The 18,463-nt window shown below is 46.7% G+C and overlaps 1 protein-coding gene and 1 pseudogene across 1 annotated transcript in view; both read right to left on the reverse strand.

Annotated features, from left to right (window-relative positions):
- Positions 1-1,210: 1,210 nt before the first annotated feature.
- NIBAN1 (niban apoptosis regulator 1) overlaps positions 1,211-18,463 on the reverse strand; it is a 134,757-nt gene continuing 117,504 nt past the window's right edge. The window contains exons 10-14 of the mRNA XM_008146050.3: positions 15,419-15,580; positions 13,012-13,122; positions 10,779-10,886; positions 6,048-6,159; positions 1,211-3,171 (exon numbers count right to left, since the gene is read on the reverse strand). Coding sequence (XP_008144272.2) covers positions 2,081-3,171; positions 6,048-6,159; positions 10,779-10,886; positions 13,012-13,122; positions 15,419-15,580 — 1,584 coding nt within the window. The 3' untranslated portion in view covers positions 1,211-2,080. The remainder of the gene's footprint in view (positions 3,172-6,047; positions 6,160-10,778; positions 10,887-13,011; positions 13,123-15,418; positions 15,581-18,463) is intronic.
- On the reverse strand, positions 15,033-15,175 carry LOC114233165 (small nucleolar RNA SNORA48; annotated as a pseudogene).

Genomic DNA, 18,463 nt, shown 5'->3' on the forward strand with positions numbered 1-18,463 from the left:
TAACTTCCATATCCCACGCTAACTGCAAGGATATGAGCGAGTGCTGGGTGTTAGAGGGCCCAGGGACCTTCTGTATCTGTAAGGCAGGCGTCCTCAAACTACGGCCCGCGGGCCACATGTGGGTGTTTTTGCCGTTTTGTTTTTTTACTTCAAAATAAGATATGTGCAGTGTGCATAGGAATTTGTTCATAGTTTGTTTTTTTTTTAAAACTATAGTCCGGCCCTCCAACGGTCTGAGGGACAGTGAACTGGCCCCCTGTTTAAAAAGTTTGGGAGATCCTTCCTAGCCGTGAGGGTCTAAGCACGTGAAGAACGTTGTAATAGGAGAGACCATGTTGATACTGATTCTCTTTCATCCTTAAAGACCAAGAAATCCAAGAAATTCTTCATGGGGAGCTGGAGAGGGAGGTATTGGAATTCCTGCTTAAATGATTAAGCTCTGGGACAAATCCTCTAAAGAACTGATGAAAACTTACAAGCTGATGATGATCAAAACGAGCTGCTGGGACAATATGTTGGGATCTGATATTGAAAGCTGTGGAAGGAAGTATGAAGATGTGGTACTAGGACTGAAGCTTTCGGGAAGTAAACTGGTATTTTCTGAAGGACAGTAGAACATTCCTCTATTCAATCTTTTGGAGGTCCAGTCCACCTTGAACGTTAAAACTGGAGGTCACAATCGTTTTAGAAGATGTCTTTGTGTCTATTTCCACTAAAGTGTAAGTTCTGGGAGAAAGGGACAGATCTTTTTAACCACCGATCTCCAGCACCTGGGATGTAACGACCTCAACTTGCTAAATGACTGAACAAGTGATTCCTACTTTTGGTAACATCTTTGGAACTTGATGATTTGTATATATACCTTGGCGTTTTTATTTTCCTCTCTCTCTCTCTCCCTTTCCCTCTTCTTCTTTCTCCCTTCCTTTTTTACCCCATCTTTCTTATTCATTTTTTTTTTTCATATATTCACTTTATTTCCTTCTGGGAGTGAAGCAGGACTGTTTTGATGGAAAGACAGGAAGCTTTCATGCCATCACAGAAAATATATTATTTGAAAATTGGTGTTTTCTTAGAGTAAATTCCCTTGGGCCTTTTAATGTATACTGAACAAGGTACCTTATCTTTTCTCCTTCTTTTTCTCCTTCTTCTTCTTCTTCTTCTTCTTCTTCTTCTTCTTCTTCTTCTTCTTCTTCTTCCTCTTCTCCCTCCTCCTCTCTCTCTCTCTCTTTTTATTTTTTATTTTTTTGATATGATGCCTAACACAGCATGTGGCATAGAGTATCTGTTTCTATAACATGTGTTTAATTGGTAGACTTTATGCCCAATAATTTACCTAAGCTCTTTCTCTGCACAATTTAAGGCTAATTTGGAATGCTTAAACATGCCAGGGAAATTTTCATCTGAATTTCCCCAAAAGGTGATTAATGAATAAGAATTAACAAACCAATTCACGAGACGCTGAGAGCAGATTTAGTAACGGGCCCAGACAGTTGCACAGACGGCAGCCTTCCTCTGTTTCTGCTCAGCTTCCCCGAGCTCTCAGGCCCCGTGGGGCTGCCCACAGCAGTGGTGGCTGTGTCCACCACCTACCCTCCCTGCAGCCTGACCCGGGGGCAAAGGCCGAGTCCGTAAGAGACAGTGAGGTCCGTGTAGTAGACGGTGAAGTGGGGTTTACAGCATCCATTTGCATTCTTACGAAGAATGGAAAAGCCTTAAAGTGCATTAGAAGAAACTGCAGAGTGTGTTGAAAACCATGCTCCTACTCTTTTCTCTGTCCTCAGTGCGACCCCCACTCCCTCCCCGGGACACCCTCAGCTGCCTCTCACCCCACACACCCCATTACCTTTGTGATTCCTATGAAAACGCTAAAGCAGTAATTTCATGGCGGAACAGCTCAGTTCCAGAGGGTTTGCCTCAGTGATCACGCCCTGTGTGCATCCCCTCTGATTTCATTCTACAAATTACGGAAGTACGTAATACTTTTTTTTTTTTTAACAGTCCCATGCACCCCCTAAGTGTACCCATACTTAACCCATCGGCTGGGTTTGTTCATAGGGATACTTTTGCCAAATTGTCCCTTTCACTCCTCCGACGGCTGCTCTGGGGGACTCTCCCCCGCGTCCTCTTTCTGTGGACCTAGGCTGTCGGTGTTTGGAGCATTCTCCACCACCCACTGACACTCGTAAACACGGGGACCCTTAATCTCCTCTGCACCCACGCCGGCAGCAGCCTGGGCTGGGTCACTTTTCCCTCCCACCGCTTCTTCCACGGAGACCTGGCTCTCACTGGGGCCCAGGGGGTCAGAATTTAAAATGCAGCCTCCCTGTGGCATGGCCTCACCTCCTTCATGGGTGTCCCTCCCAGTGGCCTCCCCAGCCTCTGCCTGCTCCTCTGTGGGGCCTGGGCCACTGGGGCTCTGGCTGAGCCCTCCGCAGGCTGGCTGAGCCTCTGCACATCCCCCCGACTCCACCCCACCAGCCCCTGCCCCTGCCTCGGCCTCGGCAGCTGGAGAATGGGCCTCCCTCTCCCTGACTCCACCGTCTTCCTTGTCGTCCTGACTGGAGGCAGCTGCTTGAGTGGCCTCCATGTGGATTTGGGTCGTTTCCTCCTCTTTTTCAATTTCTTGGGGAACAAGGGTCTCCTGATGTGTATCTTTTTCCGTCTCGAGGGTGGCAGACACCATGGGTACTTCGACGGTCACCGTCAACAAATTTCTGAGCTCCTTCAAGGAGCATGAGGCGGAGATGGACGGTGGCTCTTGGTGGGTGGCGGCTTCTCTGTCCGCAGGAGTCCCTGCAAACTCCTGCTCCGATGATGAGGTGCCCCGGGCTCCTGCTGTGTCCTCTGCAGCCACGGGGTTCACGACAGGGTCGCCCGTGCCTGAACCAACCCCCTGCGCATCCCCACCTGGGAAGGAAAGGCTTCCTCCTCGGGCCGCCGGGCTAGGGACCTCAGGCTGCTGCTTTTCCTCCGGTTCCGGGAACACGTCATTGCTCGGGGCCTCACCATCGGCAGCTCCGAGCAGGATGGCCGAGGCTCTCCGGGCGGGGCTGGCCTGGTTTGACCCCACGGGGGTCTTTAGGTCGGTCAAGCTGGACACGCTCTCACTGGGCAAGGCCACGTTGTCTTCAAATAGGTTGTGTTTCTTCAGGACAGCGGCTTCCTTTATCACTGAGTCACCAGAACACAAAACAGGGTGTTAGCGCCCTGCCCTGGCCCATCGGCTTTTCTTGATTTGTTTTTAAACCAGAAGCCAAACTCCCCTCTCAGCTTTTCTGGCTGTCCAGATTTCTCAAGTTCAAATTCCAGCTCCCATCCACCCCTCTTCCAGCTCCCATCCAGCCCTCTTCCAGCTCCCATCCAGCCCTCCCTGATGAACACAGCCTCATTCCGAACTCCGGACCTCTGTGCTGTTCCTCCCTTCACATATTTCATTTACTCCAGCAGCAATCACTGGACACAGACTATGGGACAGGCTCTGGGAATCCAAAGAGGAATAAGATACGGCCTTTGCTAGCAAGGAGCTCACGATCCTTAGTGGTGTCACCTGGATCACTCACATTTTATTAGCTCTTATCTGTGCCGTTCCAGTCTATCCACCGTGACTGACATGCCTCCAGGACATTAAGGAACATGACTTATATTTCTCTACTTTTTCCCACAGTCCAGCCCTGAATGTGTGACAGGTTCTCAGTACTGAACATGTAGTGAGAGCCCTGTTGGCCTGTTGTCTCCAAAAATGGATTTGGGTACTTTTGTCCTAGTATCTTTGCCACAAGCATTAAAATATATATATATATTATTGATTTCAGAGAGGAAGGGAGAGGGAGAGATAGAAACATCAACGATGAGAATCATTGATCGGCTGCCTCATGCATGCCCCCCACTGGGGATCAAGCACACAACCCAGTGTATGTGTTGACCAGGAATCGAACCGTGACCCCCTGGTTCATAGGTCTATACTCAACCATTGAGCCACCGCAGCCGGATGCCACAAGCATTTTTAGCGAAAACATTTTCGATGCATAACTAAATGGCTGTAAGGCAATTTTGCTGTTAAAAAAAAAAAAAGATAAAAAAACTGGTTGAAAGTGTGGGGTTTTGTGTTGCTTTGTTTTTATTTTTTGTCAGTTTGGTTTCATTTCTCCATTGACAGAGAAGTGGAGAAAATAAATAGTGGTGGTCTTAAAATAGTTAGCATTTTTTCCGGGTGGTGATGATTCTTGCCCCAAGAGTTAGCTGGTTGCTTATCTTGAAACACTAAATTGGGGAGAGAAAGAGAGGCACCAGGGGCCTCTGAGGGCACAGAGTGGAGCCCACATTTCCTGTAGAACCAGGACAAGACCTTATGTACAATCTACAAAACAAAACCAGCTATTTGCGCAGGATTGCCGTGAATATACGCACATTTGTAACGGATTCAAATATTTTGTATTTTGCAATGAAGTCTTTCTAATTTGGTGATTCAGTTTTAATGTACTTCTTTTATTTGTCATAATTTTATCTTTTTTTACGACAAAATTGCCTTATGGCCAATTAGTTATGAGGGGAGAAAAATTTTTGTGGCAAAAATGCTTGCAGCTAAGATGCTAGGGCAAAACTAACCAGGCATTCCAAAATGAGGCTCTGCACACCCAGCTCCGTCTCAGAGGCCTCCAAGGAGGAAGAACAATGATGATGACGGCAGCTGGCATTTTTGACACTAGGCCTTTGCTTATGGCTGTGCAGGCTGTGCTATGCCCAACAGTATCGCCTCTGAGCGGGTGCCGCTGACATGAGAGACAGCCTAGGTCCGCGTAGTCAGCATAATAATTTCCCAGCAGCTAGCAGGAGAGTGTCCTGCTCTCATAAAATCAGCCTATCATGGCAATATTTGGACAGAGAGCAGTCAAGGGTCTGGAGCCTTTTTCTTTTCTTTTTGTAAATAAGGACTTACTTTATTGCCGTTGTTACCATTTTCCTCCCTAGCTTAGACAAATTATTTCTTTTTCATAATTTAAATTTTATTTTTCAATTATAGTTTACGTTCAGTATTATTTTGTATTTGTTTTAGGTATACAGCCTAGCGCTTAGACATAAGCCTGTATTTCACTGTGACCCCCCCAATATTTCCAGCACCCACCTGGCCCCATATATTGTTATTACAATATTATTGATTGTATTTCCTATGCTGTACTTTACATCCCTGTGACTATTTTGTAGTTACCAGTTTGTGTGTTTTTTTAATTGAATTTATTGAGGGTGACATTGGTTAATAAAATTATATAGGTTTCAGGGGAAGGTAGCCTTTTTCTAACTTACCACAAGGTGCTGTAGTGGGCTGGCAATGGCCTTGACTGTGCCCTTCCCGGCGAGTCCTTCCCTTTACATTCCTATCTCATTCGAGGGGTTACTGCGACCCGGGGCCTGTGCTTGGCCAGCGTTCTTTGTGGAGGGGTTTTGCGATGCTTAACATCCTCCCCATGGAGATCAGATGTGTTTCGGGCCTGCAGTTTTATGGATGACCCTCCATATCTCCATTAAAGTTTTCCTAGCCATACTCCTGTCCCGAGCAAGGCCTGCCTCCACGGTGGGCACTGGAGTCCTGGCAAGTCTCCCAACATGCTGTGTCCTTTTCTGTCCCACTGAGAGGAGGTGAGGAATGTGCTGGGAGAGTAGCTGCTCCTGGGATCACCTCCTCCCGCTCTGGGCGGGGTCCTGAGCCTGTGACTAAGAAGAGCCCTTTTTCCTCTGTTCTGTCTGGAACAGCTGGAGGAAGACAGCTGTTCATAAGTTTAATCTCTCCCAACCTCAGTTTTCTAATCCGAAAACGGAGTTTAAGATGTCCATCTCACAGAGTTCTTATTTGTAACGACAGAGAAAGAATATCTAATGGGCTGGTATAGTGTGTGCTTGCTCAGTCAGGGTTAGTGTCCCTTCTCTGTCTCCCCAGCAACGTTGATTTCCCCTTCCCTTTTCATACCTGTTGAGCAAACCTAGCTGGCCTCATTTCTGGGGTGCTCCCCTCTTTCCAGAGTTCCCTCTAGCACCAGGTGAACCTCCCTCACCTTTCAGGGTTTCATCAAGGAGCATCTGATGTAAAATCTCCTCATACACGTTCTCAACATGGATCATGTTGGTGTGATCAGCGAAGATGAACTGCTCGTATTTCTGAAGTTCCTGGAGACCAAGAGACAGAGGGCAAGGCATGAGATGCCAGTTCATGGAGGAGATATGGATTTCATCTCTCTCTCTCTCTCTCTCTCTCTCTCTCTCTCTCTCTCTCTCTCTCCCTCTCTCTTTCTCTCTTCCCACTCCTCTCCCTCCCTTCCATTCTCTCTAAGAATCAATGGAAAAATATCTTAGGGTGAGAAGTAACAACAACAAAACAACAACAACAACAAAAAACATGTCCCACTCCCGACCCCCTGTGGCACCACTCCTTATGCTGGGTGTACACAGGGGGTAGACCCAGAGATTTGATCATCTCAAGGGGTGTCACTGAATCTGGGGCCCTCCTTTTTTCCACAACCAAAGTATTTTCTTCTTCCTTTTTAAAAAATATACCAGCAGTACTTTCCAAGGTATATGCCGCACACAATACAATGCAAACATGTTAAAAGTACAGCTCAGTCCTACCCGGTTTGGCTCAGTGGCTAGAGCATCAGCCTGCGGACTGAAGGGTCCTGGGTTCGATTCTGGTCAAGGGCACATGCCCAGGTTGTGGACTCGATTCCCAGTAGGGGACATGCAGGAGGCAGCCAATCAATGATTCTCTCTCATCATTGATGCTTCTATCTTTCTCTCCCTCTCCCTTCCTCTCTGAAATCAATAAAAATATATATTTTTAAAATGTTCAGCTCAATTATTTTAAATACATGAAACCATAAGCCAAATAAAGACAGAGGAGATCACTCCCATGCCCTTTCCTAGTCTAATCCTCCAGAGATAAGCACTGATCTGATATCTATCACAAGAGCTTAGTTCTTCTTAAACTTTATGTGAGTGGAATTGTCCATTCTTTTGGGTTTGTTTCTGAGATTCATCCAGGTTGCCGCGTGTATCCATAGCTTGTTCCCTTTTACTGATAGGACATTCATCATATGAATAGACTAAAATGGTTTATCCATACTACTGTTGATGGATACTGAGATTTTCCTCCCATTTTTTGACTGTGAGGACTATAAATGCTGTGAACATTCTCGCGCATGATTTTTGTAGATTTAAGGACCTTCTCGTCTTGGAAGTGAGACTGCGGGTCCTGGAGTAGATGTGTGTGTCACTTCATTAGAACGGGGCCCCTTTTCACGTCATTAGGATCTCAAGTCAAGGCTCCTCTTTCCCTCCCTGGCCTGACACTCACCTATTCCCATGAGACAACCCAGGCAGGACGCAAAGTCCTTGAACGCTTCTGCTTCCCAAGGGTCTCCAAATGGCTTGCCTGTGACCAGCTTGAGGACGGAGCAGGGATCAAAGAGCACCAATTGCATCCCAGTGATGAACTCAGATCCTTGCACCCAGTGGTGCTGGAAAAGGGCTCCCGACGTGTGGCTTTGGAGAGCCAGAGACTAAGAGCGGGATTTGACATCTTTTTCCTGAAGGGGCAGGATTTACAGCAGGTGGTCAGGAGTTAACCACATTCAGACAGCTCTCGGTGCTAGGACTTGGGGGTCTGGAGTAGCCCAGGACCAGCTCATAGCGGGCTCTCATGGGGTCCCTGTATATGTACCCCAGAGGAAAGACAAAGGATTGAGAGACAGGAGCTTCCGTGACTCCGAGAGGGTCTGTGGGACACACAGACAAGGATGGATAGTAGGAGCACTACCCAGGAGCCCGGACGCTGCCCTGGACTGGCTGTGGGACCCTGGGCAAGCATCATCACCGCTCTGCACCTCTCTCTTCCTCTGTGAAATGAGGGGTCTGGGCTCATGTCTGCAACACCCTCTCATGTCCCCGCATGGTCTCCCACTCCTCATTCCCCTATTGTTACTCATCCCTCGGGACTGGGCGAAAGCAGGACTCTGCAGCCCTCCTTGACCCCACAAGCAAAATAAGGCAAGCTCCTCAGAACTCCAGCCATGAGGAACTCTTCCTATGAGGCTACTGCTGTGCCCATCACACGGCATACCATGTGTCTGCCTCCTGCCTGTAGGCTATGAACCTCAGAACAGCAGCGATGCTGGTGCCCAGATCATATCTGATACATATTTAATACATGTTTGCTGATTATAGAGGAGATCTTTAAAATTTCAACCAGCTAAATAATTCTGTGGAAAGGAACATTTATACTGTCATGACAATCTGCCATGAAGTGTTCAGCTTTACAAAACAGGGACTAGATCTTCCATATTAAATAGATTGAACTGTGACATCCGTCTAATTCCCTGGGTCAATCAAATTGAATCCCTGCAGGTGGGACTTGGGGAACCAGCACTTCTTTACTTTCTTTAAAATTTTTTAATTTTTTAAATATATTTTATTGATTTTTTACAGAGAGGAAGAGAGAGGGATAGAGAGTTAGAAACATTGATGAGAGAGAAACATCAGTCAGCTGCCTCTTGCACAACCCCCACTGGGGATGTGCCCACAGCCAAGGTACATGCCCTTGACCGGAACCGAACCTGGGACCTTTTAGTCCGCAGGCCGACGCTCTATCCACTGAGCCAAACTGGTTTCGGCAAACCAGCACTTTTTTAAAGCTTCCCAGGCCATCCCAACATGCATCTTGACGTTAGTACCACAGATCTGGGAAGCTGCGACTTCAAGAGCCAAAGGAAACACTTTAATAAGATAAAGAATTCTTTTCTGAAGCTGACACTCCCTGATTTATCTGTTCTGCAAAATCCAGATTTTTAAAAATCTCTCCACACCGATACCATATCCTTCATTACAGAAACTGCGGGTGACAGGTTCTTTGGAAACCAGTCTCTCTTTATTGAAAACCACAAGGGCCTGTTACAAATTGGGTTCAACTGGGCTGATGTTTGGACAGAGGGGGGGCAGATGGAAGGGAGAGTTGCCTTACCCTTCACCTTTCACCCTTTCTGGGGGCTCCGAGGCCCCAGACGGCCTTCGGGATTAGAAAAGGAAAACACCCCAAGCAGGAAGTCCGTGTGCAGACACGTCCCCAGGCGGACTGAGTCACCCTGCGGGCGGCCGCACTGTCCACCCACGTGGGCCGAGGGACAGTCATCCAGACAGATTCCTCACTCCTCAGCAAATCCCTTTCTGTGAACGAAGTACACCCCCACAAAGGAATGCCAGGGACTAGACATGCTGATGACACTCTGAAGAAAAACAGCATGTAGAGAACATAAAAATGACTGAAGAAATTGCTACAGTCAAATAACTCATGGAAAGGGGTCTAATGTCCCAATGCTTGGAGACTCTCTAAGCTGCCAAAAGGCCCTTTTTAAATGCGAAATGCTCCTTATCATCTGCTCCAAGAGGCAGCAGGCCTTGACGATGTCCAGGCTCGTAGATCATTTCTGAAATGGCCAAGTAGTGATGGCAGCATTTCCCATTTTCCCAGGGCATCACTTGTGACCAGGGAGTGTGAGCTGGGTTGCAGACTCTGCTGGTGGCCAGCTCTGTGATTTGGGGCCCTCTCCTTAACCCTCAGGTCTCCTCATCGCTACAGCCAGCATATAAATAGCACCTCCTCACAGGGTTGTCCTAGGAATCACTGAGCTAATCCATGCCAAGTGCCTTGCACACGTGGTAAGCACTCATCAAATGTGAATTGCCTCATGCCAGTCTTCTCAACCTTTTAAAAAATGTATTTTTATTTTTTAAAAAATAGTTTTTCATTGATTTCAGAGAGGAAGGGAGAGAGAGAGAAACATCAACGATGAGAGAGCATCATCAACTGACTCCCTCCTTCGCGCCCCCCACTGGAGATTGAGCCTGTAACCTGGGTATGCGCCCTGACAGGAAATAGAACCTATGAGACCTCTGGCTCATAGGTTGACGATCAACCACTGAGCCACATTGGCCGGGCAAGTCCTCTCAATTTTTAAGAATACTATTGCAAGATATTGCTAGCTCCATTTTTTACAAGATAAAATCTTGGCCAAGAGAGAGGAAAAGTGACTTGCCCAAGGCTCGAGAGCCAATACCTGGATGAGCCAGGACTTGAACCCAGGTCTTGCCCCAGCTTCCAGAGCCGACTCTCCCATTACTCTGCTCTGCGGACTAAGTCACATGTCACGATCATGGCTGTCACTGGTTGCCTGGGGCTCCTAACAGCTTTCAATGATTTATTTAATAGATTTCACTAAACAAACGTTACTGCATTCAACAGAGCAAATATCCTCCTGTAATCAATCATGTTACTGCGGATCTTTTCCTCGTGGTAGTGGCCAAGTTCCAGAGGACACGTTGGACCTGGGAGTCATTCTATAATGAGGAACATCTGGTATTCTCAGGTGTTCTACGGCAACCCTTAGCTTGGCTCAAACTCAGATCATTACCCATCGAGATTTTTTGTCTGGTCCAGGGCTCGGCAAATCCTGCCGGCTGCTGGGTTTTGTAGATGAAGTTATGCTGAAACACAGATGTGCCCATTTGTCTACGTCGAATCTGTGGCTGCTTTGGGGCAGAGCTGGGTAGTTGCAACAGAAATCGTATGGCCCATGAAACCCAACGTATTTACCGTTGGACCATTGACAGAAAAGGTTTGCCAACCCCTCCTACCGTTTGCAAGCACACCATGGCCAAAATAAATAAGTAAATACACGAGCCGTGCTTGAAGTTCACAGGCAATAAGAGCAGGCTCTGCGGAGGACCCCAGCCCTTACTGGTTTGCAGGTGGACGCCAGGGCCTTCTGCACGGTGGGAAGTGTGATTTGAACGAGTGCCTCTTGAAATATCCTCTTCCGGATGGTGCTGCTGTCATAATCATATTGCTGTCAATACACAGAGAGAAACATATGCTAAACAGCAACACGGCAATCTGTTAGCTTTCCCTTCAACAAAAACCTCAGCCACCCACTTCCTCTCCTTCTCCCCTCCCCTAACGTCTAAGGACCTGGTGGTGTTTCCAAGGTCTCAGAGACCTTTCATGCAATTCTCTCACACTCCAGGTGGAGGTCATGACTGATAATGACCCACCTTACACCCCCCCCCCCCTTACAGATATGGAAACTGAGGCAAGATCTAAACAGCAACTCCTGCCGTATAAAGAAGTTGGGGATAGAACCAGGGTGGGGTGAATTTGTGCTTCGTCACCCCTATCCTGGGTGGGTCCTTGGGAGTGACGGTCATCTACTTCTTTCATTCTACATCCGAAAAGCAGGGTCTGTGGGTTGTAATGGTTTCCGCAAGGGAAGAGAGAGCCTGGCTCATAGCTACACTAATACTGTGGCATGTTAACCAGAGAAGTTTAGAATCTAGAACAAGAAAGGTGATCATTCACGTCGTGCAGCATGGATCATCCAAACCGAGAGACCGGAGCTTGGTTTTAGATGTCCCTTTTAGGGGATCACAGGCAAACGGGAGCCTAGTCACAGGCACGTGAGCAGAATGGTCAGGCCAAAGAAGGGATGGGGAAGGAGATGAAGGCATTTATACCGGAGGGAGTGACTTGGGGCTAAATGACAGCTCTATTCAAACAAGGAAAGGCTACCAGGTGGAAGAAGGAACTTAGCAAAGAGGGTAGGACTAGATGGACGGCCGCTGAGAACTTGGGCTTTATATCAGGAAGCATGTTCTTGTCCTTAAACGAGTCCAGAGAAGAAAGGGACTGTGCGGAGAGGTATAAAGTGTCCTGACACTGGAGGTGATGCTGACATTGATATCTTTTCTTTCTCAACTTCAAGTTCATTACTATTTGTGTTCCCATGATAAATATTGCTTTTAATTTCAATAACGTGGTTGCCAGAGTTGTCTACTGCCTGTGGCACCTCAACATCAGGTCTGAAATTCAGGGACCCCTCCCAGGCCCTGAGGAACTTTGCTCAGCTGCTCCAAGCACTGTTTAGGGCAACAATTTCAACTTTTTTTTTCATCTCATGGCACACATAAACAAATTACTAAAATTCTGTGGCACACCAAAAAAAATATTTTTGCTGATCTGAAAAATAGATATAACTGATTAATTCGTCCCAGATGGCTATTGTTGTGTTGGTTGTTGTCATTTTTTTATTTGACAATTTCAGGGAGAAGAGGTCAGTGCCCCTGATTAAATGGTCAGGTATTGCATGCTTGAAAAATTCTTGTGGCTCACCTGTTGAAAATCACTGGTGTAGGGAAAGGAGGAAGTAAAAAAAAAATGCCTTAGTTCTAAGGATAATTTAAGCTCTAGGGTCACCATGGACTAGCCTGTGGAGCTTAAGTCAGTCACGTTAGCTCTTAGAGAGTCAGTTTCTTCATCTCTACAATGGGAACATATTCTAATTAGCTCATAAGTTCTAGTGAAGATCAAATGAAACATGATAGGTTCAAACAAGCTTTAAAAATATAGCACATATATGTAAACTATTATTACAACTATTTTGATACATACTTAAACATTAAACACATTAAAAATGGAACAATTTAATGTGCCAATTTCTCTCCTCTCTCTCTCTCTCTCTCTCTCTCTCTCTCTCTTTCTCTGGCAGGTATCTTTTTCTTGGAGTATATTTCCTTTGCATGAGGTGCCGATTTTTCTAAAATATGCTGGCTAATTTAAATGCAAACTATTTACACTTAAATAGTTTTATATTCTATGCAATACCCATCACAATGTTTTGCTTATAGTGGACAGTCAATAAATATCAAATCCAATTGCTTTAAAAGTAAACCCGGACATGTTTCCAGCTGATGGGCAACAACGGTGAGGACCTGTGATCTCTAAAATAGCCACTAGATGGCAGGAGAGGCATGAAAGTCATGCTGGGGGAACTGCTGGTACCTCATAGTCACGGGAACCCCAGGAAGGAAAGATGAGAAAGAAAAGGGGGCGAGTAAAAGAACTTGGCATTTTCCATTGAAAGAGAAACAGGGGCCACAGTCTTGCTGTATGCTTCCCACATGAAAAAGTGGTTTTACCTTTAAGACGCGGAGCTTCACCTTCTCAATGGCGATGGCCGTTTTAGAGGCCTCTCCTTGGAGATGTGGGGAAAGCAATTGCTCAAAAGTGAATACTGCATTCTCCATGAGCTAGAAACCAAGGCAACACAGAAACATCAGGGTCAGAGGCAGGGTCACCACCACGGGTCTGCCTAAGTCAGCTGGAGAGGAGGGAGGGGGTGACCATCTCTTACTTTACAGATTTTCCAAGGGGTGAGTCCTCACCCCACTGTCTGAACTGTGAAATAAATAGGCACATGGCCACAGTGGATCACTAAGAGACCGGGAAACACACACACACACACACACACACACACACACACACACACAGGCATGTATCTATATACATGTATGCATCCTTTCTTCTCATCTCTTTCTACCCTAAACTGGAAACCCCAAGACTGTGGGATTAAAACTACCTCCATCTCCGGTGGTTCACCCCCTTCTAACCCCTGATACCTGCAGCCCGGGCTTACCGAGATGAGGTGGGAGTCGCCTCCAATTATTTTTGGCTGCTTTAACTCTGCACATGCACTTTCAGGTGGATGTAAGCTACCCAGCATCTCTCTCTCTCTCCACCTCCCATCCATCTCCTCACACCTCCGCCAGGATGGGAAGGGAGGCGGGGTGAGGGCGAGGGGCAGACAGTGGCTGACAAGGGTTACTACGGGTTAGGAAACAGAAGCAGCTCAGATTTCGTATTCTCTGCACTCGTGCCCCTGTAAGCTCCACCCGGGTTGGGTATTATCAGAGGGACTCCATCGAACGATTGCCCAGTTTTGTTCCTTGTCCCTTTTTAATCCCTCACAACCCAGAGGTTAGGTAATAAGGTGTGTCACTTCATCCTGCCTATAACTTCTAAGGAAAAAAATAAATAAAAAGCTCCTTTCTTTTCCAAGCCTGTAATTCCCAGGGCATTCAACACATATCTTTCTCAGCGCATTCTCAACATGGTAGTGAATTTATCTAAGACTATGTCTCCCGATCGGTTCCCTAAAGTGGGATCTGCACAGTGTTCAGCCCCGTAAGCTGCCCTGGAAAATCTGTAAAACAGAATTGTGCTCTTACAGCTTCAATGAGCACACCCTCTCTTCATTGATGAATCACTATACTATGGAAAGAGTCTGTGCTATTCATTCCTGTTCCTTATAGAGAAACGAGGAACCTATCAAATAAACACAAGACATCCAAATAGGAAGCTCTGAATGACTGATTGACTCTAGGTTAGGGGATTAATTGAAGCCAGTGGATCTCAATCCTGGACACATATTAGAAATTTAAAAATTATTAAAATAGCCCTAGCTGGTTTGGCTCAGTGGATAGAGCATCAGCCTGCGGACTGAAGGGTCCCGGGTTCGATTCCATCCAAGGGCACATGCCTGGGTTGCAGGCTCAGTCCCCAGTAGGGGATGTGCAGGAGGCAGTCGGTCAATGATTCTCTCTCATCATTGATGTTTCTATCTCTCTCTCCCTCTCCCTTCCTCTCTGAAATCAATAAAGAAATATATATTTTTTAAAAAATTATTAAAATATAGCCCTGGCCAGTTTGGCTCAGTTGGTTGGGTGTCATCCCATGCATCGAAAAGTTGCTGGTACAATTCCCTGTCAGGGCACATGCCCAGGCTGCAGGCTCCATCCTCAGGAGGGGGCATGCAGGAGGCAGCCGATCCATGTTTCTCTCTCACATTGATGTTTCTCTCTCTCTCTCTCTCTCTCTCTCTCTCTCTCTCTCTCTCTCTCTCCCTCTCTAAAAATCAATAAAAATGTATGTTTAAAAATTATTAAATTATTTTTAACTTTATTCTAAAATATTAAAATTTTAAAAATTATTGAATTATAGATTGATACACTTTCAACAATTAGAAAACAATTTAAAATATATATAATCAGAATCACTGGAGGTGGGGCCTGGGCATCAGTATTTCTTAAAAGCTCCCCAGGCGATTCTAATGTGCAGCCACGGTTAGAAGCACTGATTTGACAAACCAAGTAATTTTTTTTTATGTGCCTCAGGCATGAAACAGCTCTGGCCACCGACACAGGCATCAAGCTAGGATGAACTAAGGACTGTACGTCTGCTTTGCCCCTGAGTGATATAAGAGCAACACCACCAATCAGGTGTCCGTGCCCACTGCCAGGGGGTTGACAAACCAAGTAATTACTAATTAATGCCGCTTTATTTCCCTGGATGCTTCTACTCCATGATGTTCTACTCTATGATGTTTCTACTCTATGACATGGAGGGAAGATGAAGCCAGCTAGGACAGATACGATGACAAAGGCCATGGCCACGCTTCCTGGCTGCAAGCACGCCAGTCCCATCTTCCTGAGCTTGCTTCCCCGCTGGCTCCGTCCTCCTCCCCAGGAGGCCCCTGTGGGCACCCACCTCCTGCATGTAGTTCTGTGTCCGCTGCACCACCAGGTCCACGTGGGGGAATCTGAAGCGGCTCTTGAGATCCTGCAAGCGCTCCTGGAGCAGGTTGACTTTGATATAACAAGGTTCCATCTTCACAGAATCCAGTGGGAGATTCAGAAGCCGGTCCAGATGCTGCATTCCGGTGAAGGAAAAAAATTAACCCATCCAGACTTAGGAACAATATTACACACATCCTATATAACAAAAGCCTAATATCCTAACCGTTTGTTCGACCGTTCGACCAACAGGGGGCAGATGCTCCAACCGGTAGGTTAGCTTGCTGCTGGGGTTGGGCTGATTGGGACTGGGTGAGATGGGGCCAGACGCGTCCTGGAGCCCTCCCGGGATCTCTCCCCGGCCCCTATCTTGCACTGGTGGGGTCCCTCGGCCTGGCCTGCGCCCTCTTGCAATCAAAATAGGGACCCCTTGGGGGATGTTGGGGCCTCTAGTATTCTCTAAATTCTAAACAATCAAATGTATGTTTTTAGAGTGAACCACTTCTCAGATCACTACATCTGTGACATCTTCAATTGTCTTCCTTCAGTGGGTCCCTGGGGCAGCTCTGTTGCTAGGAAGAGGCTGGGAGAAGAACCAACTGGATGATGGGAGGGCCCAGGGATGCACTCAGAGCTCCAATCTTCTTAAGCTCTTGATGAACTAGTTCTCAACTCCCACTCCCAGAATTCCAGAGCTAGGCAAGTAGGCCCTTTTGCACATGGAATTGTTACTGGGCTCATAAGCCCCCATAGCCTTCTTTAATGAGTGACATCCCTCTCAGACAATCCCAGGCAGGTCAGGGAGCCCCGTGGACTCCTGGATGTGAAGCCAGGGTCCCCACAGTTTTCTGAGGCTCTGTCAGTGCACACGGGACTTCCCTGTGCCGTAGGTTCTCCATGGTGCTAGTGGATAGGGCGTGTGTGGTAGGAAGAGGCCTGGCCGGGGAGAGGTATCCAGTTGTAAAAACTGGGGTTCCTCCTCTTCCTCTAGTTTGCACAAGGTATGACTTGGCCAAAGAGGCTTCCAGCAAGAGGACGGCAACAGACCCCATCTCCTAGATACCCCAAGGGTTACCAACGCACTCACACACTATGACTGGTGTTGCATAACAGAAGGCATTTTAATTCCCAAGCTTATTTAACATTAATTTTTAAAAATTGAATATTGGAGACCTAGAATAAACAAGACAGATAGAAAGATGCTGAAAATGGACACCTAAAGAGATTTGAGGAGTTCAGGAGTGAGTGTGAATTATACAGGATATACTGTCTCATTTTCAGGTCACAGAAAAGAGGAAAAATCTAGATTTTGAGATTTCTCTAAGCAGAAATTTAAAGACAGCCAAGCTCTGGCCGGATGGCTCAGTTGGTTGGAGTGTTGTCCCTTGCACCAAAGGGTTATGGGTTCAGAGTGCATGTTGGAGGCAACTGATTGATATTTCTCTCTCACATCGATTTCTCTTTCTCTCTTTAAAAGCAATAAAAACATATCCTCAGGCGAGGAATAAATAAATAAATAAATAAATAAATAAATAAAGCCCATTCTCCTTGTGTTTGTAATGGGAACATATTACTCCCTTTGAGAAGGGAGTTACAGAGAGCTCCACTAACGTGGAATTAATTATCAAAACCACACCGTAAAACTTGCCCCTCGTTATACACTATGCAATGTGACTATTTTTAAGACACATCGATTAGGCAGACAAGAAAGGAAAAATGGGTCACACTTTGCTCCTAGCTGCTAGGACCTAGTAGATTGGCGAAAGTTTAAACAAGTGATAACACCTATCTCTGATGGGAATACGAGGGAGAAAGTCCTCTGCCATACACAATGGGTGGCAATGTAAATTTTAAATCCTTTTGGGGGGACGCAAATGGCAACATCTTAACATGAGGAATGAACCTACCTTTCGACCTAGCAATCCTGTCCTAGGAATCTATCCCATGGAAAGGAAAGCATCGACATGTAAGAATATGTTAATAAGGTTATTTATCATAGCTTTGTTTCATGCCAGCAACATCTGGATGGTTGAATAAATCATGCATGACATATTATGCAGCCATTATAATGAATGACTTAGCGCTAGAACAGTTAACTTGGAAATAGTTTCTTGAGGCATTTTTGAATGAGAATACTGATAAGCAGTCTATATAATACTAGAGGCCCGGTGCACGAAATTCGTGCACTGGGGGGGTGAGGGGGTGTGCCCCTCAGCCCAATCTGCACCCTCTTCAATCTGGGACCCCTCAGGGGATGTCCAACTTCCAGCAGTTGGACATCCCTCTCACAATCCGGAACCACTGGCTCCTAACCACTCACCTGCCTGCCTGCCTGATTGTCCCTAACCCCACTGCCTGCCTGCCTGCTCACCCCTACCTTGATCTCCTGCCAGCCTGATTGCCCCTACCTTGCACTCCCCTATCAGCCTGATCACCCCAAACTGCCTGTGCCTTGGCCCCCCGTCTGGCCTCCCTCTGGAGGCACCACCCCCATAACCCCAATGCTGCTGCCACTGCAGCTGCCTGAGCCTTGGCCTTTGTAGCCACTGCGGCTTTGTCTGGAAAGATGTCCGGAAGACAACCACTCTAATTAGCATATTACCCTTTTATTAGTATAGATTTGGGGACCATTACAACCACACAGAACTTGAAGAAAACACATGGCCCTGGTCAGTTTGGCTTAATGGAGAGAGCATCGGCCTGTGGACTGAAGAGTCCAGGTTTGATTCTGATCAGGGGCACACATGCCTGGGTTTCGGGTTCAATCCCCAGTAGGGGGCCTGGGGCGGCAGCTGATCAGTGATTCTTTTTTTTTTTAAAATATATTTTATTGATTTTTCACAGAGAGGAAGGGAGAGGGATAGAGAGCTAGAAACATCGATGAGAGAGAAACATCGACCAGCTGCTTCCTGCACACCCCCCACCGGGATATGTGCCAGCAACCAATGTACATGCCCTTAACCGGAATCGAACCTGGAACCTTCCAGTCCGCAGACCGACGCTCTATCCACTGAGCCAA

The sequence above is a fragment of the Eptesicus fuscus genome, chromosome 22 (assembly GCF_027574615.1).
Source record: "Eptesicus fuscus isolate TK198812 chromosome 22, DD_ASM_mEF_20220401, whole genome shotgun sequence".
Classification (NCBI taxonomy): Eukaryota; Metazoa; Chordata; class Mammalia; order Chiroptera; family Vespertilionidae; genus Eptesicus; species Eptesicus fuscus.